Consider the following 26942-nt stretch of genomic DNA (forward strand, 5'->3'; position numbering starts at 1 on the left):
AGAGGAGGGAAACACACAAGGACAGGAAGTAAAGCTAAACTTACTGGACACACAGGGATCAACAGGAAACACAAGACAAGACTAAGAAACTGTGCAGTGGCTGGAAGTCCAGAACTTAAATCCAGCTTCAGATGCAAACAATCAACACACCTGCAGGGTGACTGTGTAGAATAATTATAGAATGTATTATATCAGCTGGTCTAATATACACTTAAAATAAATATGTTAAGGTTAAAGGACTTCACTTTGGTTTATAATACAGATTCTATTTCTGTGAGTCCATTCGGTGAAGAAGCTCCTTCAAACAAAGTTACCTAATAGATCCGTCAGCGCTATATCAGCGTGATAAATCAGCAAAGCAGCATATCCGCACCCCTTTGACACCACAACCATCCACACTACAGACACATTAGCAGTTGGAGCTATAAATCATATCACATGGATGTTGTCGTACACTCTCAGGCAGCACAGATGTGTCTGACACGTGTCTCTGTGTGGTGTAGAGCGGCCTGTGTTTGCCCAGACAGAGTAATGATAGACGATCAGTGTGAGGCCGAGCTAATCAGTCCAGACAAACCCCATGGGAGCGCTTTAAGTGGACGGATGTCTCTTACTTTTGGTCTATCTGCAACATAACAGGACAGATTAGAGGAGAGGCCGTGCCGCCATGCTGGCAACCATGTGGACTCTTTCAACAATAGCTTTCACCAAAGTGTGCTTTCTGACCTATAAATACATGCACTTGTTGCTGATGTTTCTTGGATAATTACTAGGCCACTCCTGAGTGTTAAGCTGCATCTGACCCTCCGGCTGAACCACATGTTTGGCCTTTGGCAAGAACCCCAGAAAGGTACTTCACATAACAGTGGGAAAGAAGAGTCCGTCCAACTTCCCATTTGGAGTTGCTCTGAAATGTTGAACCTGTGCAGACAGGACATAAAACACAGCCCCAGCATTCTGTCCCTCTGTCTCTAATCATACTTTGACTGTGGATCTGTAGTTTGATCAGTCTGTTCCTTTTATATTTATTCACCAGTCCTCAGGGCTGCTTTAATAATCAAAGGAAACATACCTGAAGTCGTACCTTGTTCCTTGATGGGATTAGAAACAGATCTCACACACTGCATTAATAAAACATGGATACGTAACCTGACATGAAAGTATTTGAGAAGAAGGTACTTTAAAGGAGTCGCTCTATGAGGACATGAATTCTGCAAAGATAATGCTTTACATATTGAAACGTGTTTGTTTTCTGGATAGACTTTAAAGTTGCTTTTACTTTGAAACCTCTTCTTCTCTCAACTTGACACTCTTTTCTGAAGACAGTGCTAATGAATAATGCACACGCAGCCTTTGCTATAAATGATTGTTTACTGATCTTTAAAGGAGCAAAGACTGAGATGAGACTGAGTGGACTGGAAGAAGTTTCAGATGGGAGCTCAAAGCAGCTATTTAAGGCATTCTTGGCTCCAAAGTTCTTCTTTATCTGAATAAAACTGCAGAATGGGATTAGCATAGTTCATACATATTGCATTTGCACTGAATACAATGGGTTTTACTTTGAGGAAATATTGCATGCATGAGACAGCTAAATCTAATCACAGTGCTTTACTTCTCTCTGATGTGGCTGCTTTAAATTACAATAAAGTTTCAACTTTGTCAGTGAAGTTAAATGAACTCTGTTATAAGTGTGCATCCCAACAGAATGAGACTAATTGACTTGTTTTTTTTTATAAATTACAAGCTAAAAGTGTAAATCAAATCTTTACTTCCAGCAGTGGCTATAAGAATATGCAAATATTCAGCGCTGTACGGAAGCCAAAAAAGGTTTATGAGTTGAAAACAAAAGCTCTTTGTTGCCAGCTTTTCTTTGAAGGGCACAGAGAGAAGTTGGGCTCATGTGCATGTGTGTGTTTGAGCGTTAAACCTGATAGGTGTGCACAAGCAGCAGGGTGAGACCGCTTTGGGTCTGACGTGGATACCGGGAGGGTGATGAGCTCTTGGCGCTCCTTAATGCCAAACAGCAGCAGCATCAGCAGCTTCCTCACAGTGTGTTCATCCACAGAGTGAGCCCCATGCAGAGCAGCTGGGCTCAGTGCTGCACACTCACTCAGCAGTGGGGGGGCGGTTCAGTCTCTGTGGGGCCCACAGTGTGGCTAAGAATGGCAGTGATCAGTGTGACGGCTGCCACGTCAGAGGCTTCGTGACGTTGGGAAGGTTTCCTGTTAAACAGCTCATTGGAAGCAAAGAAAGGACTCTGATTTTTGGCTTACAGCAACAGAACTGTGCGGTTTAGAAATGTGAAATTCATTCACTCACAGGAGTTTAATTGATCCTGGTTCAGCACGTGTTCAGGATCATTCCTTCGAGTTGATGACATTGAAACATTGCCATTTTTCCATCTAGAAGTAGATGGCAAATTACATTTGGTTTTGAATAAGATCCATAACTGGGATTTTAATAAGGTGTTCCTTCACTAAATGACTAAGCTGGTGCATGAATGAATTTACAGAAGCAACCACTGAACTATCTCAAGTTAGCCAAATTGATCAGAATTAGTTTCAAGTGATGTACAGCTCACGTTTTCAGAGTGGGTGGTATAAGAATAATTCTGAATATTTAGTTTTACATTAAAGCACTGATAAATGGAAAACAATATATTGTTCTAGATTATTTTAACCAATAATAAAAGTAAATTATTATTATTATTATTATTATTATTATTATTATTATTGACATCCATGATCCTGAACACAGAAACAAAGCAGTCTCTGTAACTTTTGTTCTTTGTTCTGGCTCCATTTTTTTATTTGAGAGAAAGCTTTGCAAACAGTTAAGGTGGCCAATGGATCCACTGTTATTACTACATGTTTCCTCAACTTCCTGCTTAAGCCTGGTTTATACTTCTGCGTCCTATCAACGGCATAGCCTATGCCGGAGGTCCGTGTAGCTCTCGTACCTACGCAGAGGCCCACGCACGTAGCTGACGTGCACTTCCTCCAAAATGTAACTACGCGTCGAATCGACGTGGACTGCAAGCCCTGTGATTGGCCTGCTCGGCGGCATTGTATTTCCCGCATTTTCATCACTTCTGAGATGCGCACATCAACCGTGTATTTCATCTCCTCCTCTCTATTCTTCATGTAATCATGTCTGTATGATAAACAGCAACATGTATCAGCTGTAGATTAACATAACACGCTCTGAATCGCTGTGGAAGAGTAAAAAGAGATCATAGCGGGGCCAGAAGCAGGCGACCAGCTGCCCTCAAGCATTTCGGCGGAGTATTGCTGCGCAACATGGACACATCAATGTACAAGTATGTGGTGCTCATGTCCTTGTCAGCCCCTGCTGAGTAGGGCGATGCAGAATGTTGCCTTTAAAGCTCAGAGGTTGTAGTTTCTGTCTCTAAATGCTGAGAGTTGGCTCTCATGGATGCAGTGTTTTGTTAAGTGGCACACCTCAGTGCACAATGAGATATTTTCATCAGATTTGGTACATTTGTCATCCTAAATATGAATCCTCTTGACTTTGTTAGTATTCAGCATCATCAGCAAGAGCAAGATTTAAATCTACCCTGTTAAATATCTCATTAACCAAATGGATTGGCACCAAATTTAATACAGATAGTCATCCTGTCGCACAATGAATCCTAATAACTGAGATAACCCTCTGACTCTTTCCTGAGTGCACCATGAGCTCCACAAATTGGGATCAAGATTACTTCCTGGTGCAGACTTCATGCCAATCTCTAAATGAACTTTAACTTCAGCAATGTCTTTACTTTTGTCTTGCCTCACCAACACTTTAGGTGACAACTAAATAACCATAACAAATGACATTTCCATATGCTTTTACTATACTTACGGTATTAGTGAATGTTGGCATGCTAATTCAGGTGATAAAACCTAGCTGCCTAACTTTAGCATGTTTTATTTCTGAGCAGTTAGCTAAGAGCGCTCTTCTAAATGAAAACAACCTTAATGTAGAGAGCTAAATCTGACACAACTGTTCAGTTAGTATGTTGATAGTTGAATCCAGAGAGTTTCTACCCCTGCGGTCCATGTAGATGATTTATGCAGAATTTTAATGGGACATACTTTCTAAACCCTCATGTCGAATCCCTCCCTCCACTTACTTGTTGATTGTGACTACATCCAAACTATTTGTCAGTACACTAACATGTCAGTGTCGATTTGTCACACTTCATGTTCAAAAAACATGTCTGCTATTCTACTTATTTACTCACTTAAACTGAAACTCTCCCCAGACCTGAGTGAAGAAGTTTCCAATCATTAAACAGGCTACTGTAACGTGACTTCACTTCTTTATTCAGCTGTAGAAATGTTAAAGGCGCCTCTGAGGCCCGGTGCAGTCTACCATATGGTTCAGTCATATGTTTTTGTCAGAGTGCTGCCTGTATCCACTCCTCAGGCTTCTGTCTGCTCCATGTAGTCTAGCTGTACAGGCTCAAAGGATTTAGTGCAGAACTGTTTTAATTCCATCAGTCTTGTGTGTGCTGATGTAGGCATACCTGCATGTCTGTGTGCTGCAGGTCCAGGTGTCTCTACTGAAGACCTGCTGCAGAGCTGCTGTGCTGCAGGCCAGACATGGGCCACAGAAAATCACCACTGCAACAACATCCCAACTCTGAACAGTGACAGGCTCTCTCTGTGCAGGTAAGTGACCTTTCTCAACTCATTTTTATTTATATAGCACCTTTCATAAATTTAAGCATGCAGCCCAAAGTTATTCACATAAGAACAGAGACAGAAAACAACAGCAAGAGGCGAAGGTGGAAAGGAAAGTGATATCAAATACTTAAAAAAATAAAATCATGCTGATCAAATCAATAAGATCAAATCAGAGAAATATCAGTAAAATAAGATAAAATAAAATGAAATAAAATAAAATAAAATAAAATAATTAAAATAAAATCAATGAAATAAAATCATTACAATAAAATCAATAAAATAAATTCAGAGAAATAAAAGAAGAAACAAATTAAATAATTACAATAAAATCAATAGAATAAAACCATTGCAAAAAAAACAATAGAATAAAATCTGATGAATACCAAAAAAAATAATATGAAATATAATATAGTAAGATAGAATAAAATACAATTTTGCCCAGTGAATGATTGTAGATTAAGATTGAAACATAATTCAAGAATATTAAAGAAGATTCAGTTTCAGAACATTTATCACAGGCTACTTTATCATTTCAATGGAGCCAAATATGACAAAATATAGATCAATAACTTAGTCTTTTAACTGAACTACGTGTTTGAAACGCATTAATTTAAGGTTAAGTCAGACCATACAGAGATCCTCAGAAATGTGAGTTGCAATGAAGAATGTGAATATTAAGGTTAGATGAGTTTTTATGTTCATTTTTTAGATTTATGTTGAAGTGGCTCTCCAACTTCTGGCTACAAGTTTGATTATGGCTTGGCTTAATCCAATGAGAGTCATAATTGTGTTAATTTCTGTTTTGAGGTTTTCATCAAAATGTTGAGGTTTAAAACATTTAAATACTTGTCAGTCAAATTGCTCAATTAAAGGCTTTAGATCACTCTCCCAGATAAAAGCTGCTCAACAGAACAACAGCCAAGGATCTGAACTGAGCGGATTAAACCAACAAGGTGTTTTTAATGCAACACAGTATGTTCAATTACAGCTGATCTAATTATGCTTATTATAACTGCTTCACTGCTAACACATTACACAAATCAGCCCAACAATAAGAACACACAAGGGAGGAATGTCTCTACAGAAAGGCCTCAACATGTTGAGTAATGAAGGCATGTCTTGACCTCCTCAGTTTGAATTATCCAGCCTCGCCTGTCTGACTTAAACACTCTCAACTATTCTGCTTTTTGTGTTAAAATTTTTTCCAACTACAGACTGAATAAAAAGGTGGACAAAGGCACGGGTTTGATTAAAACTAGCTTTGGTTTCAGAGGCCAGTGAGGGAGGCTGCTGTGTTTGCCTAAATAAGTTGAATGTTGAATTTCAAGTCTTAACCATAAACTGTATAAAACATGGAGGTAGTCTGTGTGACCCCGTCCATTGGTTTCTGAAGCAGAGTTTCAAGCCTTCCTTTCTGATGTCTTGAGGTTGCTGCTTGGTCCTCAAACAAAGTATGAATGAAAATAAAACATTTTGTCATTTTGAGTCAAATTGACTAAAAAGCATTATATGCTTTAGGTCATGGTTATCTGTGATTGACAGGCGACTATCATGGCAACCTGTCAGCTATACTTCACCAGAGAAGACCAAATATTGACCAAACATAGATACATGGACCAAATATGATAAATAGATACATAAAAAAGTATAAATACAATTGATAATAATAATAATAATAATAATAATAATAATAATAATACATAGATAAAATAACAACATAAACAATAAATAATAGATAATACAAGTAAATAATAACAAAAATAATTAGGATAATAATGATAATAATAATAATAATAATAATAATAATAATAATACATAAACGATAAGCAATACAATTAAATAATACATAAATACTGAATATATATAATAATAGTTATAGTAATGCTAATACTACTACTACTACTACTACTACTACTACTAATACTAATAATAATAATAATAATAATAATAATAGATAAATAGGACCAAATATGGTCTTTTCTGGTTAAAAAAAAACAGATGTGGTAGTGAAAATGTTGAACTTGGGGCTCCACAAACCATTAGTTGGTGAAGTGAGCCCGAGGTGTCAGCTTAACTTTTTTTCGGCTTGATGTATCACTGTGAAAAATGTGCGTGTGTGTGTTTGTGTGTGTGTGTGTGTGTGTGTGTGTGTGTGTGTGTGTGTGTGTGTGTGTGTGTGTGTGTGTGTGTGTGTGTGTGTCAGTGTTGCAGAGAAGCAGTGCTGCCTCAGCTCTGTGAGGGAGAGCCAGTGTGAGTCAGGTATGATGTCAGCCAGAGGAGGTGACATATGTAAAGTGAATGAGGAGGACCGGTGCACAGATGACTCCTATCAGGTACGACACTGTCTCATCACTATGAAAACTACCACTGTGTGATGTTTGTCATGTCATCCGCTGTCTGAGTCTCTTTATTAGAGAGCGTGTAGTGAAGGGTGCATGCTGGGAGGAACAAAGAAGAGATGTTTGAGTCATGGCTGAAAGACATGATGTCATGGGTTTATGGTGCAGACATTTCACTGACAAGGGAATCTGCATGAAACAAACACTGAATTCTTTAGAGGTAATGACATGTTCCTCTTAAATAATGCATGAACGTTGTGTCTGGTTTAAGCAGGGTTGACTATCTTGTAAGATTAGTTTAAGATTAGAAATCACACTTTGTATGTTCAAACTGAAGGCACAGGCTGAAGGGTGTGAATCCTTGACACACAGAGCACTGAGTATATCAGTGTATTGTATGTGTTGAATAGTTCTAACACTACATTAAATGCATGGCTGTGTTGGTGATAGTAAGATTTTAATTTCAGATACCTTGTGCCTGCAAAGAGGCCTTCATGAAGTTAAGGCAGCGTGTTTGTGTTTGTTGGCAAGCAGGCTGAAATAGATTTGTAAAGAACTGCCAAAGTCTTCCATTTCTGCATACAGCAGACATTTAAACACTTCCACATTGAGACGAGAATCATGCCTCTGCTCAAAAACAGCTTTGATTATTTTTGCTGTTTCTCAGAGAGGAAACCCGGTGGTTTGGCCCCTGAGCAAACTCTTCATGTGTTATAGCCGCCGAGACAAACCTTTGTGCCAGGTCACTGTTTTAGAGGAAACTTAGAGGAAACTTAAAGAAAAGTGAAGGTCTGGCTTTCTTTCTCTGACATGTGTTTCAGCTTGAGGCAGGAGCTGAACGCCTCTGCAGTGTGTTCACCAGCCTGCTGCCTGTTTAGCTGCTCTGTCTCCTCCTCCTCCTCTGCTGTTTGCTAAACATGGCTCAGAGTGGAGAGCAATAAAGAGAGGTGGTGATGAGAGAAGTGAAGGGCACCCTGGTGACACACTCCACACTAATAAGCACTGCTGTTGTGTGTGGATTGGCAGGTGTGCTGCAGCTGCTGTGCCCTCGGCTTACGGGTTCGCAGTGAAGGGCGAGGCTGTGATGCCAACCACTACCTGGGTTACCCGTGCGGTCACGTCTTCCTCACCTGCTGCGAGGAAGGGGAGAGTCCACGCCAGATCCCACTTAGGAGAAAGCAGATGCCCAGACCAACTGCTATGCCGAGACAAGGTATCTGTTACCCACTGCACAGTGAGTTTGTACTGACGTGGAGCTTTAAACATTGAAACATTCATCATGCACATGGGTGGTGTTAGGATTAACAGTTGCAAACACTCCTTGTGCAACATAAGCCAAGAGAATTAAGCTGACCACATTAGCCTTTAGGGACAAGTGAGTGAAAAAATATAATCATCTAATTTTTCCAAAGATTTTTAAACATATCTGTCATAGTTTTTATTCCCTGAACCAAGTTTATTACTGAAATGATTTTTAAAGTTTAATTTTTCTAAAGCTAGTGATTTATTTAACTGCAGATTTGTTTCACTGAGCTCACATTGCTCCAGCATACTCCTTATTAAAATGAATTTCACAACTGAAAAACAAATGAAGGTCGATAAAGCAGTCTTTCCACATGCACGTCAAAATATGCTCACATGCATGTAGGCCCTTAAACACTACTAACATGTCAATGAGGTATATTTACTATTCTGCCACGCCCTGTCTGCATTATGTAACCCACAGAGGCGTAACGGTGGGACAAAGTCCACCTCTGATTGTCCCTCTGAGGTGGTAACAAAGGTGGAGTGAGGGTAAGATTGTACAGCAGGGGGGGAACAGCACTGTCTGTGTGTGTGTGTATGTGGATCTCCCGCTGTGTGTTTACAGTGACAACACTGTAATGCAATGTGAAATCCCACAGAGACACCAGTATTACACTACTGCAGAGTTCAGCATGTAAAAAGGAGCTTTGATAGTGGAGCTGCAAAACTGCAACATGTCACGTATTACGGCTGAACCCAAAAAGCAGACTTTAGACCGGTCTTGTTTCCAGTTTTGTTACAGAAGTGGTGAAGGGATAGCTGGTGGGGGGGTCCTGGGGTGCCCAACCACTAGAAAAGGAGAGAGCACTAATGAGCCTTAAACTTTAGTTACCACCCAACATTAGACAGAAGAAGAAGAAGAAGAAGAAGAAGAAGAAGAAGAAGAAGAAGAAGAAGAAGAAGAAGAAGAAGAAGAAGAAGAAGAAGAAGAAGAAGAAGAAGAAGAAGAAGAAGAAGAAGAAGAAGAAGAAGAAAGCATTGAACAGCCAATCATGTCGCAGGGTGAGAGGTAGGCGGGGCTTAAAGATGTTTGGAGTGGAATGTAAACAGCTGAAACGAGTGACAGCGACACGGAAGAAAACTCAAGACCTAGCAGCTCAAAGCAGAGTCGTTTGTCTGACACTGAGTCGACTCTGTGTTAACTATTAACTTAATACACTTCATTAAATAAACTTTCAGGGTGTGGGTAAAGGAAGAACATAGAGATAACTTCTACTGTGAATGTCCACCGCCACCGTAGGGCAACTGAACACTGAATAACCGTGATGCATTCACTGCACTGTGGGAAACAACATCACTCTGCCTGTAATCCTTAGTATCTTAAACGGGAGAGCTCAACTCAAAACAATACTCTACTAAACTGATACACAGTATACATTTTGATATATCTTGAGAAAAATAAGAATCTGCAAAGTAAAACTTCACAAAAATCTCATCTTACATTAAAGACCTGCTTCTTGTTATCACCATCAGAAAGGATGGATTCAAGAAGCTTATCAGAAAACTAAATCCTGATACAAACTAACAAACTGTATTCAACTTTCACTCAGGACCAAAAATCTGCCTTTAAATTTAAATGAAATAACGATTTGATATTTATCGTGATAATTATCGATATCGACTGATATGAAATATTTTATCGTGATTAAATTATTTTCAGTATTTTCGCCCAGCTCTAACTTGGCCATTAGACAAACAAACCATGAAGGCACAATGATCCAGCAGGGACTGGATGTCAGTGCAGGGTTCTTCTAGGCAGTGGTGATTGGATGATGGCTGGCAGGAGTGTTGATTGCAGATCCAGTGCAGGTGATCAGAAAGTGAAGGAGACAGAGCAGAAGGGGGAGGGGAAAACAAAAACACAGTCACTCCTCACTCACACTAAAAATCTGAACGTAAACAAAAACACACGCTTACAGGCACACAGAGGTCAGAGGAGGAACTGTGACACATGTAGGAGGCTGAGGGGATCAGATCAAATATACCGCTGCCTTCATCTTTGACGGCACAATGCTGCTCTAGCAGAAATAGATCTGTATTTATTGTGCATCGATTGGTGGCAAAAAAATTTGCACATTTATACTTGGAACCTGAAATGCTAAAGAACACTTTCCAAAGTTTAGCCATGAGCTGTCAGAGGTCAGTCAACCAGCTGCTCTGTAATGCTACTGTTACTCAAGAAGAAATAGCTTGACGTCTGTGATGTAGTTAAAGAAGAAAAGATTGAGAACCTTGTTGTCTGAGATTTATCTCAAGCTGTTTTACTACAGTTGGCCGTTTGCTTTATGTTGTGCAGCTGTGGAAAGTTTCTAAAGTTTCTTAACACATTTCAGAGTAGTACTAAAGACGTTTGGTGCATACTGCAGTTGTCAGTTTGTCTCTGTGAATGTAACACTAACCTAATGTGTGTAATTAAAGCATGAGTCAGACTTCATACTGTGAATCATTCAGCTGCAGTTTAGGTGAACAAGTCAACCAGGCTGCTAAACTTAGAAGATCTCACATGCATGGTGATTCTTAATCTGGTCACAAAAGTTTCTCTTTTCAAATGTAACACTTTTGACATGAATCATTTGGATAAATCTGCCTCTTCAGCACTCCACCAACAAAGATGTTGGCATGAGCTACCTTCCACAAACGTTGCACCGTAGTGTCCCGGGTTGAGCCACTGGAATTCAGTCCTCATTGAAGTTTATGTCAGAGGTGGAATCCAGGCCAAGTTTGATCTTTTTAAAGACAGCTGCTCTGGGTTGATTGGTCAGCAGTTATGTTACCTTTCAGAGTAATGTGAAAAGAAGTATGCAAGCTGGGATGAATCAGGAGCAGATGGAGGCTCGGGCTGTTGTCTCTCTACTCGTGCCAGCAAAGTTTTCCTCCATCTCTGATCCATCAAGTACCGTATGCAGTGACATTGACATCAATAAGGTTTCACTTCAAGAAACTGAGGCTCAGAATTAACCTGTCTATAAAAGCACTCCAGGACCTTCTGGTGTCTCCTTTCCTCTACAGACTGCAGTAGAAGAAGAGCGTGTCTGTGAACAGTTCACTTCAGTGCAGCGGTCTCTGAGCATGACCTAATGTGTGACTTGTTTGCAGCTGTGAGCTCAGTGAGGAGGGATTTGCATGTTTTTCATCAATGACATCAGAATTGTAATGGATGAAAGAAGATCTTTTATTAGTGTGTTGGTCTGTCTGTTCTCTCCTGTGCAATTAGAGCGTTCAGTCTCTCTTAGGAGAGCGGTCTTAAATCAAGCTAATAGCCTTTCGTAATCCATTGATTTGGGATTCAGAAGACCTTTCTTCAGCTTTTTGGTTCATGCATGTGGAGGTTATCCTTTAATGGAAACAGTTGTACTTGAGTGTGATGGTGAGTTCAGGTCAGTCCTCTCTCTGCCTCCTGTAGCCTGTTATTCCATTCACAACATCAGAAGATTTCCTCCTAATCCCACCCTTAAACACACTCTGTTCCAACCATCAACTCAAGCTCATTTCCTCCAGCTTTGAAGGGATATATGAATGATGTCATTCTGAAGTGGGAATCAATTAACCTGCTGAAAGCTGTGAGAGGTTTAGGAGAAGCAAAAAAACAGTTTAAGCTGGTGTGTAAAACTCTTTCTCACACACGCTCCCCCTCTCCCTCATCAAAGATGCCTTTACTTTGAGAGTGTTTTATGGATGAAAATAAGGATGAGATGCACTGTAATTATTTCCTTGGGGGATATGTTTTCACTCTTATGACTCACCGCCTTTTAATTAAAACAGGAAAAATGTAATCGCCTTGCTCCTCTGAATTTAAACCGCAGGTAATGACTGTGAGAAATATTTACTTGAAACCTCGCAACTGGAGCCATTACTGCTGCAAACCAACAGCAGTGTGGTGTAGTGTCGTTACTGTAATGCTTGAATTACTCTGTGAGAGAGAGGCTTTGTGTGTTTTTGCCTTAAGCTCTCAGTAAGGCCTGTAGAGATTAACCCTTTTAACCCCAACGTTTTCTGATCAACTTCAGCTGTATTTCTGATTTGACACTTGACGTTTATTCTCTCTTAATGTAATAGTAAAATGACTAAACCTACATTTTTAAACCAAGTTTTCTCCTCATGTATACTGTCAGACAAAACATCCTCACTTTTCCTTCACAGTGAAAACAACAGGAGAAAGACTCTCCACTGCTTGTCCTGTGAAAGTGCTCTCACCATGTGTTGTTGAGGGTTTGACCACTTTGCAACGTCTTGGTTGAGCCTGGTGATATTTATAAAACTGTTGTGTAAATCACACTAATGATACTGTCTCAATCCTGCCAAATGAGCCATACTTTTCTATTTTTTCTCCCTGCTTTTGTACAAAGTACAATCATCCCACTTTAGCATTCATGCACGGCTGATCCTCGCCTCACGATAACAGTTGCACATGTACCGTTTGCAATTCACAAGATTAATTCAAACAATGCTCCTATATCACATCGAGTAGCAAACATAGGCATGCTTTCTAACCAACAGCTCTGAATTAGGCTGTATGATCAATAATACTGCACGTTATTTGTCAGCTGGTGTTAGCCATTGTATGCTAATGTTGCCTCATATGATAAATCAGTTTGCTTGAATTAAACTCTGTTTCTTTTAGCATTTTAAGAGGTTTTATTTTATCACATAAATATGGCTGGACTTGGATACGTTCATGATAATTCATATATAAAAGAAAAGCTAAAGCCATATATTCAGAGGAAACAAATCTGTAACCTTTATGATGAAAGATATATCTGTTTTTGATGTCCTCAGCTTCAAGGGTGCTTTGTTCCAGGGGTCATATTGTAGCGTCCATTGGGGCGAGTGTGTTCGGACAGACCCTTTTGGAATAATGGGACGAATAACTGAAGTTCAATGTATCTGTAAATCCAAGCAAAGCAGTGGTGGACAAAGTACACAGCTTCATTACATAAGTCAAAGTATAGATACCCCAGTCAAGAATACATAGGAGTGCATTCTGTTACATTATGTTTATTTAGAAAACATTACTTGAAATCTCTAAAAACTATACCATGGAATAAAAACAGACACTAAGTTACTCCAAGCACAGACACCTTAGTTTGAAATGTTCATCTGGAAGGAAACAAATGTTACGTAGCTCAACACGCTCTCTCAGGTTGGACAGTGAATGTTTGTTTGTTTGTTTGGGCAGAGTGGGTAACAGGAAGAACATTTCGAACCATACGTATCATTCTTCATTTCAAAAACCTCTAACACGGGCTGAAGATATGGACATGGGTGCTCAGGTGCCAATTATAGCCATCATTATCACCTCTACATGAACTGCCTGATCTGAGAGATGCTCTGTTTGCTCCACGTTCAACCATGGAGACGCGTGATATACAGGTACGACTAAACCACTGAGACAAACAGAACTACACAAACACATGTACTGTCTCAGGGATCAGATTTCAGAAAAAAAAAGGAAATTCATGAGCTGACTTCAAAGCTAAAGTAGTGAGTAACTAGAGCACTGATAGAAATGTAGTGGAGTCAAAAGTGTGATATTTGTCTTTAAATGGAGTAGAAGTAATACGTTTCCCCAAAAATAATACTCAAGTAAAGTACAGATACTCACAAAATGTACTCGAGTAAATGTACTCTGTTACTGTCCACCACCGGTGCAACTTATGGAAACATGTCTGTGCTGATTATCACTGCAGGCTACGATATGTTATTTTGTCCTATTGGCACGACTTACTTACTCTCACTAAATTATTCTTTATTTTTCTTTTGTTATAGACATAATTTGGATTTAAATATGTCACACAGATGGACAATGATCAAAAAAAATATCTTGGGCTCTGTGGTTACATTCATTTTGAGCACTTAGGGCCCGATCTACTAAAGGTTTGCGTGTATAAAAACACGTGCAAACTTGATAGCGCACGCAAAGCTGACGTACTAACCGGGAGCATCGAGGATTGCATCTTTCAAATGAGCAAAATAGCACTCGCAAATCATTTAGTGTGTTTGCCTTCATGAATATGCAGAATACATGTAGATCATCAGAACGTGCAAAATACTGGGAGGAGGAGATGCAAATGTAATCATTTAGCACACGCAATGTGATTTATCAAACCTGAAGCAGATAGCGCACGCTGTATTTGCGTCTATATTTAGCACGTTTGAAAGGCAGGTGCAAACTGGCACAGCGTTACGCACACATGGCTGCGGTCACTGCAAAGCTCATCATAACTTTACAACATGCCCAGAAAAGCTGGGCTTACAAGCATTACTACATGTTTTAGTCAATCAAACCAAGAGAACAAACAAATAATAATAATAATAAAACAACACAAATTCAAAGCAGTTCAGCACCACGGATAGCGACCGCATCATTCTGACACTCACTTTAACTGTTCCAACTAATGAGAGCACATATGGCCACTGTATCAACAGCTATACAGTTTAGTAAAATTGGCACAGCGGCCCACATGTTCACATACAAACAAAAAATCAATATGAAGTACTCGGCCTACTCACCACCGTTTGAAGGAGCCTTAAGCTCTATGGACTTGTCCACGTTGCACTGTATGTCCATTTTCTTTGATCTGTCATTCTCGATAGATAACATGACATGTCCACTCAGTCTATTCTGTCCCATCGTGCTCATCAAGGGGTTTTTAGTTAGTTTTAACTTGGAGAATGAGCGCTCACTGAACTGCGCCAGGCAGCTCTGCTTAACTCCTCATCTCGTGCTTGCAGCAGTGTGTTGGGGTGAATTGACACAAACATGTTCACAGTTCCATTTCAGCTGGTGAATCTTTGGGACAGTTGCTGGATGATGATATCAGGAATTAAAAACGTTCACCCGAAAGTTGCTCCCTGGGACAGTGAGGCGCTGTCTTCATCCGAGTGACGCCTAACTTTTCTAGAGCAAGAGTGGCAGACTAAGCCTCATCAAATCGCTCTCTAAACTTCATCAAAACACTGATTGCGTTTTGGAGAAGAGTAGATGCGTTTATTTCATTGCCAGATCTTCTGTTTTTTTCTCACATCACCTTTTCACAGATGGCCTTCCAAATTGCGTTTCTAACGCTGAGAGGTCTCTGCTGGAGTTCACTGATGTGTTTATTTCCCTCCTCCACAAAGACCTCCAACGCCATGGCTTCAAACTTCATTTATCCCTTAAGACCACTCTGTTCTTTAAAACTCTCCATGGTGACAGCCGATAGCACACGCAAAATCCTCATTAAAATAGGGCGGTCCGCACCACTTTTGCACTCATTATCATTTGCGCACGCAGTCTTAGTAGATCACCCGCAACACGCCCAGAAATAACATGTGCAAAATTATAATTTGCACACGCAAATTAGCGCTCGTTATTTGGGATCTTACTAGATCAGGCCCTTAGTCTTAATCACACACTCAAACCATAGTTTTGTGATGAAGAAAAGTTAATACCCTTTTCTGCAGCTTTCTGCCGTGACCAAGCGGAGAATTGAAGCCAATGCGGAAGTGCTAAAAACTGCAGTTCCTCGAGTGTCCGCTTCAGGCTGGCTGCATAAGTACCGGAAACCACATACTGTACACACCAATTCAAAAAAGACGATCTTTACAGCAGAAATAAACATGTTTACAGCCTGGTACAAAAGACAATTTTAGTCTGGATAGCTCCTTTCTCTTTCGCCGCATACTGTACTGAGGGTGAATTTTTTCACAACACAGCAGTTTCGATAATATTAAGGTTACGAGTTTTCCATGATGACAGGCACAGCTGACTTGATTGACAGGCGGGAACACTGTAGCTGTTGGCTAAGAGGTTAAAGGCCGCCTCTTTACATCACACTCGCTCAACATAAGTTATGTTGAACTCAGGAATTCCAATATGGCTCCCGCCAACAATGGGTGACGTCATGGATACTATGTCCATTATTTATACAGTCTATGGCCGTGAGCCATAATTGGTAACCTTTGACTTTCTTGACTCTTAAGGCTGATTTATACTTCAGCATCGCCCCTACGCAGCAGGGGCTGACGCAGACATGAGCCCCACATACTTGTACATTGATGTGTCCATGTTGCGCAGCAATACTCCGCCGAAATGCTTGAGGGCAGTGTGGTCTCTCTGATAGCCGGTCGCCTGCTTCCGGCCCTGCTACGATCTCTGTTTACTTTTCCACAGCGATTCAGAGCGTGTTCTGTTAATCTACAGCTGAGACATGTTGCTGTTTATCATACAGACATGATTACATGAAGAATAGAGAGGAGGAGATGAATTACACGGCCAATGAGCGGGGGTCCCGGAAGTACTGTAAATGCGGGAAATACATCGCCTCCAAGTGGACCAATCACAGGCCGTGTGGTCCACGTCGATTCTACGTGTAGTTACATTTTGGAGGAGGTGCACGTCAGCTACGTGCATAGGCCTCTGCGTAGGTACGGGAGCTACAAGGACCTCTGGTGTAGGCTACGCCATTGATTCAACGCAGAAGTATAAACAAGCCTTTACTTTGCACCTTCGAGCTTGCCTTGACACTCAATCACTGTCTGATGTTGTTCACCGGCCATTACATATATCCCACTTTATCTGCTAACATGCAGAAACCCTTCACTTACAGACACGCTATGTCTCTTCCCCACAGTACATGATCTACATCACTGTCATACAGAGTCCTCTACAGGCCACAGTCCTCAGAGGCAGGACAGGCAGTGTCGGCTGATTGAAACATGCAGAGCGATGGCTGCATTAATTAAGTTTAGACTTGAGTCCAAAGTGAGCAGCTGTTATAGAGTCAATGATATTTAAACAAACACAGGAGTTAGCTAAAACCCTCTTTTTGGTAAGTGCCTCATGTCATTTCTCATCCGCCAAATAATTTTTCCTCTTCACTCGACTAATTGCTCCCCAGAAACACTTAGCATTATGTGCATTTATTTCCTCAGCACTTAACTCTCACATTAGTGTCCTGAGTTCATAAGTGTTCCTGCTTAGGTCCTGTCCTTTCCACTCACTGCTGTTGGTTTTTCTAATGATGGAAATTTAGGAATTGAAGCTCTGTTTTAAGCACCACTTAAACACTGGATGTAAATGTAATGGGAGAACAGATGTTGTTTTGTGTCTTCAAGTCAGCTTCATGAGGTAAGTGTAAGGGATAAATTATAGAGGCAATCTGGTGCTGTAGCTAATTTGAGACCCCCCCCATCCCTCCCTTCCCCCGATCCTTTCCCTTACTGCTCCCAGTCACAGACAGCAAGTTCCCCAAGGAAGCGTTCTCCATCAGTTCCACAGATGAAGCTGCCAACACGGTGGAAGAGCAGGAGGATGTGGATGAGTGTCAGCTCTTCGCAGGCCAGCTGTGCCAGCACAAATGCACCAACATCTGGGGCTCCTATCGCTGTGACTGTCACCAGGGCTACATCCTGCAGGAGGACGGACACTCCTGTGCTCCAGGTAGTCTTATGAAAGGTTCATTTACACACCTGTTACTTAAATCATCTGGTTTGGGCTGTAAGTTTTAGAATTTAGTGGAAGGACTTAAAGTAAATGGAAACTTGATATCTATATCCCAACCCTTCCTTTCCAGCCATGTTTCAAATTTAAAGTTTAGTTCCTTTACGTGTTATCTCTTACAAATCACAAACAATCTGGATGTCATCATTAGCATAACTGTCTGACATGAAGGAAATAACTCAGAGCAAAAAGAGGAACAGGAGCAGATGGGTAAATTCATCACTTTCTTTCAAATTGGTTGTTCCCTTTTAGTCATGACACCGTCAAAAACTACTCCATCTTGAAAACTCAGAGTGACATCAGCCTACTGCTAACAAGCTAGTCTGTTAGCATGTGTACTATTTAAGGCTGGCTAAGGTGTTAACAGACTATCAAAATACCTGCTGAAGAATTTGGAAGGGATCTTCGATATGTTTTTTAAAAGTTCTGTGGTCTCTTTAAAGCTGGGGTTGGTAATCAGATTTAGATACACTTTTTGTTATACTGGATAAAATGATCTTTATGTCCTGATGGCAATCAATACCTAATGTGTTCTTAAAAAAGAGCTATCTACAGCCGGAGTAAACCTGGGAAAACACCAACCAATCAGCCTTTTTTGGGTGCCAAAATTTTAAACCATTCAAATCCCGTCCTGCTGTTCTGCCCGCCTCCTGCGCGTACATTTCCCCGGCGTGTACTTCTTGTCCCCGTCCCTAGCCTCTGCTTCTCTCGACTCTACTGACTGCCCCTCTTGCTCGACCTCGGGCCTGTCCCCTCTGACCCGATGAGGTGCTTTGCTCAGGACTGTAGTCCGGATCAGAGTCTAAAAAGCTCTCACCACGGGGCTCTGACAAGCAGAAGAATTAATGACATTTAGTAAGTTCTACAGAAAATGTATATGTATTGTAGTGTCCGTCCGGACGCTGTAGGGATGACGAGCCGATTCGTGAACACGTTGAGTTTTAATAACCGGTCACTGTTGGCCGTGATCACGCCAACCAACAAAACAACAATCAATGTTTGAATGAATGAAGAACTTCTCCTCTTGTCTCTCCTCTCTCCCGCTCACACACTCTACACCTCTCCTGATGCCTTCAATGACTGTCAACACTGTAGGAATTAAGAACATCTACACTGAACACGTTTAACAAACAGTAGAGCTGTTACAGTATTACATGTGTTATAACTTTTCTCCTGATATCGTGTCACCAGTACAACTGGATAATACTAGCATGACAGTTGTAAGTACTAACAGCAGCCATGTTTGTTTGTGTTTTTAACTTTCACTATGATAATGTTTTGGTGAGGACCGGTTTTGAATCAGTCACCATCATATGGTCGCAAGTCAGCGGCGCTCGTGCATGTGAGCGGGGGGGCGTCGTTTTGGAGGAGCTCTGAGGGAGGAGGGGAGGGGTTAGACGGAGTCCTGAGGAAATGCTACATTCAAATTCATGCTAGTTTTCCGAGACTGCCAACCCCAGCTTTAATAAATGTTGCTTACACACAAAACAGGGCCTGAAACTGGCGTACGCCAATTTTCACGCCAAGTTTGTGATTCATAAAAACAAACTTGACGTGAAAATGTGACTACCGGTAAGCAAACTCTGACCCAGGCGTACGTAGATTTTAGAGGCAGGGGGAAATTGGCGACACAGGTGGTGAGAGGGAGAACTGAAGTCAGATTATATTTTGATGCCTTTCACACATTTGATTTCATTGAATAACAATATTAACAGACCCGCGTCAACATCATCGACAAAATCTGCACATTCTATTTGAATACGTGACTATGTTGAGCCGTTTCCGATAAGCTGTTATTCAAAGATAAAAGATTGTCTGAAAGTTTTTCAAATATTTAATCAGCTTTGTCTCACCGTCACATTTCTCCAAGGTGTAGAGGAACAAAACGGGCCGTATCCTAACGTGTTCGTCTGGAGGTAAAACCAAAGTAACATCAGAAGACGTAAATCAGCAAAGTGACTGTAATCTTTCAATGTTTCTAACACTGTGCAGAGTCACCGAGTGTAGTTATACTTTTAATAAAGACTACTGTTCGGAGCACACGGAATGCAGAGACACGGTGATGGCTGCCTCACACGCTGATCACATCTTCATCACCTGCATGTGTTTACTGTGTTAATGAGAACCCAAAATGCAGATTCAAATTAATAATTTAATAAACCAAAACTTACTGACTGTTGAACAAAAAAACACTGGAGACAAGGACACACTGGCACATGTGGGTGGGTAGACATACAATGATCTGACAAGAGACAGGGGAAACAGAGGAACTAAATACACAGTAATTATCACAGGTGTGGAACACAGGACACAGGTGAAACTAATGAGGCTAATCAACAAAGAGGGAAACACACACAAGGGCAGAAAGTAACTAAACTGGAAACACATGGATCAGAACTACAAAGCAGAGAACACAAGAAAAGACTAAGAAACACCAGGAAGTACTAAAAGAGACATGGATCACAAAACACACAAGGGACACAAAGGATAACTAATACAGAATAAACACGAGAGAAACCAAGGCAAGAAACACAAGGACAAACCGAACCAAACATCGACTCATGACAGTGATACTTATACTTTTAGTAGGGATTCTACGGACTCTTTTATGTGAATGTTTTCAGTGATAAAAGCTGTTGTCATCCACACTGTAAACTGACATTTTAAAGGTGACATATCATGCAAAATGGACTTTTTAATGGTTCTCTACCTGAAATATGTGTCCCTGGCATGTCTACAAACCCCCCGAGAATGAAAAAAATCCATTCTGCCCCTGTCTTGATTTCTTCACCTCTCTGTAAATGTGTGTGAAACGAGCCGTTTCAGACTTCCATGTTTTTGTTACGTAACAACAATATCCGGTCTGTCACGGAGTCAGAGCTCGGAGCTTGTTCAGCCCATAGACTGTATAAAATAATACTGAATCCCCCCTCCGTTTTTCATTACCTGCACAAATGTGTGGTAACAAGGAGCTTAGGAGGGAGGCATGCTAGTTGTAGGCTGTCTTAATAAACACAAAGGTCGGTTTTACTCCCCACTTCTGCAGATTTGAAGATCTAGTGGATGATTTTTATTTGTCATGGATAAGTGCTAGCGCTAATTAGCATAGCTACATAGCTACATGTCGTAGCTGTAGCTGTGTACCAAGACACACATCAACATACTGACAAATAAAACAACAAGAAACAGAATCTGTGACCAATCCTTCAGAAAGGTCCCACTGCCTTTCTGGCAGAGGTCGGTTTTACTCCCCACGTCTGCAGATTTCAAGATCTAGTGGATGATTTTTATTTATCATGGATAAGTGCTAGCGCTAGTTAGCATAGCCACATAGCTACATGTTCGTAGCTGTGTACCAAGACACACGTCTACATACTGATAAATAAAACAACAAGAAACACTAAATCTGTGACCAATCCTTCAGAAAGGTCCTGCTACAGGCGCCTCTCCGTCAGGATCAGATTCTGGATCAGATTCCCTGAGGGGGCGTGGTCAGAGGAAAAACAGAGTGTTCTGAGGAGGATTGAAGAAGAGGGCTTTTCAGGCATGCCAAAATCTGATTTCAAAGTGTTTTTTTGAGCATAAACTTTAAAGACATGTTTTGGGGACCTCTTAGACCAATATATATTGATGAAAAAAGCGTGATATGTCACCTTTAAGTCTCACTCTCCTGCACATACGCCGTCTACTATTCTTCTGTTGTCTCTTATTTTGCCATTTGTGAATTTGGGTTTACTTCAATCCAAATGCCTCATTGTTGCAATCACATGAGACAGAACTGCTGAGCAATAAAACTGAAGTATTTCGTGTCCATTAAAGACTTTAATACAGGAATCTTAATTTTTTATTATTGTGCATTTATAGTTATTTCACTTTGGTGATGCTGCGGTGAAAACCAACAACGGATTTCATCATGATATTAATGGCACTTGAGATAGAGCCAAAGAAACAGGCTCATTGAAGTTCCCCTCAACCTCAAATGAGAAATGATTTATCCTCGGCCATATCTCTGCTCCATAAAAGAGTTTAATGATGAAAACATTCAGCGTGGGTCAAACCATGTCATGTTAAAAGGGAGCAGTTTTATATGTGGAAAGTTACTCTTTAATTCTGGTTAATATATCAGGAACATGTTAGTCAATCTGCCGTCATTGAGTTTACAGTTTTCAAGAATGAAGTAGTTTCCTTTCTGAAGTTAACCCTTCACTGACCTGGCTTCTTTTTTGTTGTGTTTCCATGAGCAGTGAGTCCTGACGAGGACAACAGAGTCAGAGAGGAGCCGGCTGTAGTCCCAACACAAACTACGACTACGACAAGTACAACCACCACCACCAGACCACCACCTGTCCACGTTAATCCTTGTGCAGGTAATACCAGCAGCATGACACTTCAACTCATTAGACAACACAGTGCACTGGTTCTGTCTCGCCTTGATATTAAAAACTGGTTAATAAGACTCTTTTTTCGCTCCTCTCTTCCCCCATGAAAGTAGGGGAGTAGAGGCCTTCTGGTTGGGGTGAGCTGCAGCCCAAACAGGCTTCTTGCCCTGGCTCTACCTTCCCTATTCACTCTCTAACATTTCTCTAAATACGTTTCTTTCTGTTCTTTCTCTTTTCTTCCTAATATTGGTGTGCAGTGTCATCTCTCTGATAGTCTGTTTCCGGCCCACTACTTTTTCTGCTGTTTCACATAAATTCAGAACCAAGCGGCAACCTCCCGTCTCAAAATATAAAGCCCGTGCGGAAGTGCTATAAACCGCAGTTCATCGAGAATCCACTTGAGGTTGGCTGCAGAAACATCAATTCAAAAAAGACGATCTTTACAGCAGAAATAAACATATTAACTGCCTGGTACAAAAAACAGCTGCGTTCTACGTATGTAATTTCTCGGCACACACTGTACAGTGGTTAAATATTTTTCTAACGAAACAGTTCAGAAGATATTAAGATTACAAGTTTTTGCCCAAATAAGGACATGACTGACTTGACTGACAGGCGGGAACCAGGGGTGCATCCGGCTCGGCTGGTGGTGAAGCTTTCAGCAGTGTGTCTGCCCCCTGGTGGCTGGCTGCAGTATAGGTCAAAAAATCTGTCTCCCCCATTCACTGAAATGGGGGAGCAGTCAAACTTTAAAAAATAAATACACGTCGTACGAATGTATCTCACATCCGTATGCCGTGGTGATATGTAGTTAGTATTTGAGGAGAGGAGGAGGAGAATCCTTGATTCAGTAATTACAGCGGGAAAACCTCAGTCACATGACTCCAGCTGTCCGGAGGTCCTGCTCCGTGCTGCATTCTGAAAACGCATCCAGTGGACAAACGAGAGAGCACAGAGCCGCACCAGACACAGATCTGTTGGAAGTCTGGTGTTAGGGTTTGTCATGTTTTGACAGCAAAATAAAAAAAGACACAGAAATAAAAAGGATTTAATAAATGAAAGCCAAGTGAAAACAATAACTTACTCACAACAAAATCCACACGAAACACTAGAAATCATGAAGACGCAAACAAGACTCAGGAGGAAGAGTCAATGAACTGGCAAAGAGAGATGATCACAGGGACACCAAATACACACAGGGTAATTAACACAGGTGCGACTAAAGACGCAGGTGAAACTTATTAATGTAATCAAACAGGAGGGAAGTACAAAGGCAGGAAGTCAAACTAAACCAGACACACAGGGAACAAGAACTACAAAATAAAACAGGAAAACACTGAGACTGAGATAATAAACACAACTTAAAACACACACAAGGAGTGATATGACAACCGAAATACCCAACTTGAACAATACAAAACTGAACCAGAGTAGCAGTTAATGAGACAACTCAAAGTGTGATCTACAAAATAAAACAGGAAATGACGGCGAAACACAAAACTGGAAAGTAAATAACTAAATAAAAGCAGCTCAGGACAGAGTGAGGCGAAAATTAGTTTTCATGAGAGCAAAAGTACCTGATCTGTATTTGAGAGTCAAAGAAGGGACCTGTTTTGCTGTCTGTCAAATATCTTATGTAACTAAGTCAGGTGTTCATCTCTAAAACTTCAAATCAGGTTCATAAATGTTGGTTAGTGTAAGATTTCATTGTTTCTGACGTTTGTTATATTTCTGTAAACAGACAAACTCAGCTAGCTGCCAGTTTATTTACAGAGTTATTGAATGTAGGCCGAGCAGTCCATAACGTGAACTGATGCTCCAATTCACCCGCTTAGTCTGACTTTGAACTTTTCCTCTCAAAACTTGTGTATTCAAGTTTGAAGTGATGCCCAGAAAGGTTTCGAGTCCAGATGGGTGCTGCCACTGTTGCCCTTTCGCGGTCTTCCAGAGCGCCGCCTAATCAGAAGAAAGGTGACTTTTAGAGAAAGGGGGCTCACGGAGACAGGAGCTGAATGGGCTCTTTGAGACAGAGGCTGAACTGAGGGGCAGCATGGGTGACCGGTAAAAGATGATTAGGGATCATTTTCATCAGGTAATCATGCAAAACAACCCCAGTGGAACCAGAGAATAGAGGTATAGAGCTGAGAATTAGCATTGTAAAGGAGGCTTGAGGTTATGATAGTAGGTATGTGAGCCGGGTGAGCCACACCCACTGCTCAGAGGTCCAAGCTGTTGTTCTAAAATAGACCTTGAAGCTGTTGATCATTTTTCACTATTAGCAGGATTTAAAAGAAGCAAAAACTTTGTTTCACAAAAGCAATGAAGCAGCTAAACAAACAGCAGCGATTTATGATCACAGGTACCTTGGGCTGCTCCTAGGGCTGTCTCAAATAACATACTGTACTCTCCACAGCCTCAGTATGAGACGTCTGCTTCATCTAATGATAGCTCCAAACTTCTTGCACCACAAACATAAACAGGCATTCCCAGAAGAGAAGACAGAATGAAAAAGTGAGAGGCGATGAACGTGAAGCCAACTGATGCGTCAAAACAAGATGCATCATACTTTGCAAATGCAGGAACGGTGCAAACCTTTGCAGATGTCACTGCTAGACTTGACACAAAAAACAAAGAAGCTCAGTAATCAAGTTAAGATATAAAAAACAAAAAGAGGGTTATGATGCTCCAAATCACATCTTACCGCGGAGTGTAAACATGCACAGCAAGAGTTAAAGGGCAATGGCTTACGTTGCCCTTTAATGAAACGTCTTTGCTACTCGTGCTTATCTCCTCTCACGTGTTGATTCAGTGAATCCATCTGTGATGAAATATAGCACCATCTAAAACAACGTGAGCTGAGTCTCTTCATCCTAACAGGCTAACTGTTGTGTTGCTCATAATGATACCTGCCTGTCCGTCTGCTTTTATGGTGTCATCTGTGATGAATGGCCTTCGTCTTTGTTTTACTGCCCACTACTGGTCTGGTGGTGTAGTGCATTTAGTTATTTTCCTCCATGCGTCACTGGCCTGATTTGCCCAATCTACCCGGGACTTCAGCCTGTGGTCGAAACGCAGACAACAATGGGGGCACAGGAACCTTTTAGTTACGGGTAAAGTAGTTCTGGGGTCTAAAAGACCCTGGAACTCTTGGTCAAAATGCAGCTTTAGTGGCCTCTATCTTTTTCTTGAATTCCTCCTAATATGCTTAGAATATTTTGGTTTAACCCTGACCGTGAGACAAAGGTGGAGACACTTTTCACTCTAGCCCCTGATACTGAGAACGGATAATGTCTTCCAAAGTTTCTGAAACAGCCAGCCCCCTCTGATGTGAGAATGAGTGAAACTTTAATCGATGTAAATCAAACTCATTTGAGACAATAGGCAACCCATTTAGGAGCAAGGAAGGCACTGGATTTGAGGTGATTCACTGAAGTTGCATTACCTGGTTAGCTGGGAGTAGACTCTTTCGAAACACTAAACATGATCTGTAGAGTTTTTCACCTCTTGCTTTGAGACTCTTTTTCATGGATTCTTTCTCTGGCTGTAGTGGAGTGTTCTGGCTTCATGTGTAATGGGTGATGAGAGTGTTTGGGGGCTCAGAGAGGGTTTCATAGAAGGAGGTGAAGTGTAAGCACTCCTGTCTGCTGCCTGGAGCACAGTTGGCTGGATGCATCTGCTCAAGGTACAGTTCTGATTTTGTTGAATAAAGCAGGTACGCAGAGCTAAGAAGAGCTGACAGGATGTGTCGAGGCAAAACCTCACTACCCTGAGGTGACAACATCCATTATAAGAAGAAGTAAAAACAAGGACAGTCCTCTTTCTGCATGTAACCCTGCTGATAAAGTTAGTTGATGTGGTGTTAACACTGCAGCATCTCCTGCAGCTGAATATCGAGTGCAGCAGTGCAAACCCTCAGGACGCAGGAGTCTCATCCCCAGAGAACTGAACAAAGGCCCTGCTCCTTTAGAGTGTCTGATTGTTAGTTATGAGAATATCCTGATCAATGAATCGAGCAGCCTTCTGACACTGAACTACTGCATAGCATTAGTGGAGAAAGTGTTCCTGAGAAACAGTAGTGGAACAGTTCCCGGCGCATGCCTCTTTGTGACGAGGCTATCGAGCTGTTAAATAGTAAGAATTGATTCTGTTTGGCTGAATGTGACGGCTCATGAGAGGCTCCTTCCTGCAGGGGATGGTGATCAGAGCGAGGGTGTGAAGGTGGAGGAGCCTCTGGGACCAAAACAACAGAACAATGAATTACAAGGACAGCAGAGAAACAGCACAAGGATGAAGAATTTAAGACATTATGGCTGAATGACTGTCCTGCAGGTGTAACTGTGTGGAGTCATGCTGCTCATATTTTTGTCTCCCACAGAAAATGGTCCTTGCAGTCAGCAGTGTACGGTGGCTGCAGGCCGGGCTCGCTGCTCCTGTTTCCCAGGCTTTTCTCTGATGATGGATGGACGCATGTGTGAAGGTAAGGCCCACTGCTTTTTCTTGTTGGCAGTAATTGGAGCGATTCACAATGCTCGAATGTATCCTTTAAGCTGTCTCCCCTAAAACAGGGTTTGCACAAAGTAACAAACAACCCAGCACTGGCGACACCAGCGCTCACTTCTGTGTAAATGAACAAAAACAAACACAAACAGCCATGGAAACAGAACATAAGAGCATTGGAGCAGCATGTCCAGAGATCAGGACACTTTTTAATTGGATGCAGTCACTCATGAAGCAGGAAAAATGC

General features: G+C 41.3%; 1 protein-coding gene across 4 annotated transcripts in view; it reads left to right on the forward strand.

The window, feature by feature from the left end:
• The window catches only part of fbln2 (fibulin 2), a 99114-nt gene that overhangs the window by 36634 nt on the left and 35538 nt on the right, over positions 1 to 26942 (forward strand). For all 4 annotated transcript variants that reach the window (XM_034698351.1, XM_034698367.1, XM_034698362.1 and 1 more), the window contains 6 exons: positions 4556 to 4679; positions 6898 to 7027; positions 8060 to 8246; positions 17550 to 17759; positions 22064 to 22186; positions 26574 to 26675. In XM_034698351.1, the coding sequence (XP_034554242.1) occupies positions 4556 to 4679; positions 6898 to 7027; positions 8060 to 8246; positions 17550 to 17759; positions 22064 to 22186; positions 26574 to 26675 (876 nt within the window). The remainder of the gene's footprint in view (positions 1 to 4555; positions 4680 to 6897; positions 7028 to 8059; positions 8247 to 17549; positions 17760 to 22063; positions 22187 to 26573; positions 26676 to 26942) is intronic.

The sequence above is a fragment of the Notolabrus celidotus genome, chromosome 1 (assembly GCF_009762535.1).
Source record: "Notolabrus celidotus isolate fNotCel1 chromosome 1, fNotCel1.pri, whole genome shotgun sequence".
In the NCBI taxonomy this organism is placed as follows: domain Eukaryota; kingdom Metazoa; phylum Chordata; class Actinopteri; order Labriformes; family Labridae; genus Notolabrus; species Notolabrus celidotus.